The sequence below is a fragment of the Aplysia californica genome, unplaced genomic scaffold, assembly GCF_000002075.1.
Source record: "Aplysia californica isolate F4 #8 unplaced genomic scaffold, AplCal3.0 scaffold00068, whole genome shotgun sequence".
Lineage (NCBI taxonomy): Eukaryota > Metazoa > Mollusca > Gastropoda > Aplysiida > Aplysiidae > Aplysia > Aplysia californica.
In genome coordinates, this window is record NW_004797338.1 from 229,951 (window position 1) to 231,207 (window position 1,257).

The following is a 1,257-nucleotide window of genomic DNA, read 5'->3' on the forward strand; positions in this document are numbered from 1 at the left end:
GAGAGAGAGAGAGAGAGAGAGAGAGAGAGAGAGAGAGAGAGAGAGAGAGATTCCCACCGATATTCCCAGAGCAGAGAAGCACAAAACAAGAGAATGATCCACAGCAGTTAGTTTGTGGATTATGGTACATTCAGTTGTATCAGCGGCATACAAAGTAATTGCATGAACAATGAATTTTATTCAGAACAAAACTGCGAAAAGTGCGAAACTAATCACATGCTATCTTAGTACTCCGCCGATCGAAGTTAACCTTACATTTTGGCAGCTTGAAGTTTGTTTCTAATAATAAATAAATCTGCCCTTTTGAAACTTTATCCTTGCAAAAATTATTTTTACTTTACAATTCTGGCATTTTGTAGTAATACGGAATCATAGGCGCTATATCTCCTCTGTTACTATGGCTGCGGATTTGTTTAAGTCAGCGGTAGTTCGGTCACGATAAACTTTCAAAATGGAGTCCGAAACACAACCCGAGCCTTCTGCCGAGGGTGAATCTGAAAAACTTGTTTCCGATGCGGCTTCTGATGAAAAACCTTTGTCTGCAACCGGTGACGTAGGAGATGGGGATGGTCTCAACCTTGACGGACAGGAGAACGGTGATGGTGAGGAGGGTCAGGAGGAAGGAGAGGAGCTGACAGAGGATGCCGAGGCACTGAAGGAAGTATTGGACACGATCGTTGTGGTCCCTCCAGAGCCCGAAGTCCCGTAAGTAATTCTGATCCTTTACAATGGCTGCATAAGGCAAGGGAAAGACGAGATTTTTGTTCTGTTTTGTTTCAAATATGTGGGCACTAAGCACATAATTATTAGTATTACTTAGACCTTTCAAATAATTTATTAAGACAAATATCATGCATTGTGCATGGGTGGATGAGGTTGTTATTTTTATTTAGACTTACAATTTATTAAGACTGAGCTTAAGTTTGAGAGGGGTGCTGGTAGTGTGTTCTTTTACTTTCTAGCACCAGCTGTTTTGCCTCTCTCATAATTGAACTACCATTATGATATGGTGTTGATCATTTGCTTCCATACAACACTTTTGCAAAATATGGGATGAAGACTTAAAGGAATGCTTTTCTTTGTCACAGAAACATTGCTTGAAGGAACTTTTAGTATCAATTCTTAAAAAAACAATTTAGGATGTTACTCTTTCAGACCACTTATGGACATTTGGACATTTACACCTGATTTATTAATGTTAATACGTTAAGCATCTATTTTATTAAAGCGAAATTATAGCTCTCCCCCACGCCCCCC

The 1,257-nt window shown here is 39.6% G+C and overlaps 1 protein-coding gene across 1 annotated transcript in view; it reads left to right on the forward strand.

Annotated features, from left to right (window-relative positions):
• The first annotated feature begins 368 nt into the window (after positions 1 to 368).
• LOC101857629 (dynein regulatory complex subunit 7) overlaps positions 369 to 1,257 on the forward strand; it is a 17,306-nt gene continuing 16,417 nt past the window's right edge. Inside the window, exon 1 of the mRNA XM_005093697.3 lies at positions 369 to 705. Coding sequence (XP_005093754.1) covers positions 452 to 705 — 254 coding nt within the window. The 5' untranslated portion in view covers positions 369 to 451. The remainder of the gene's footprint in view (positions 706 to 1,257) is intronic.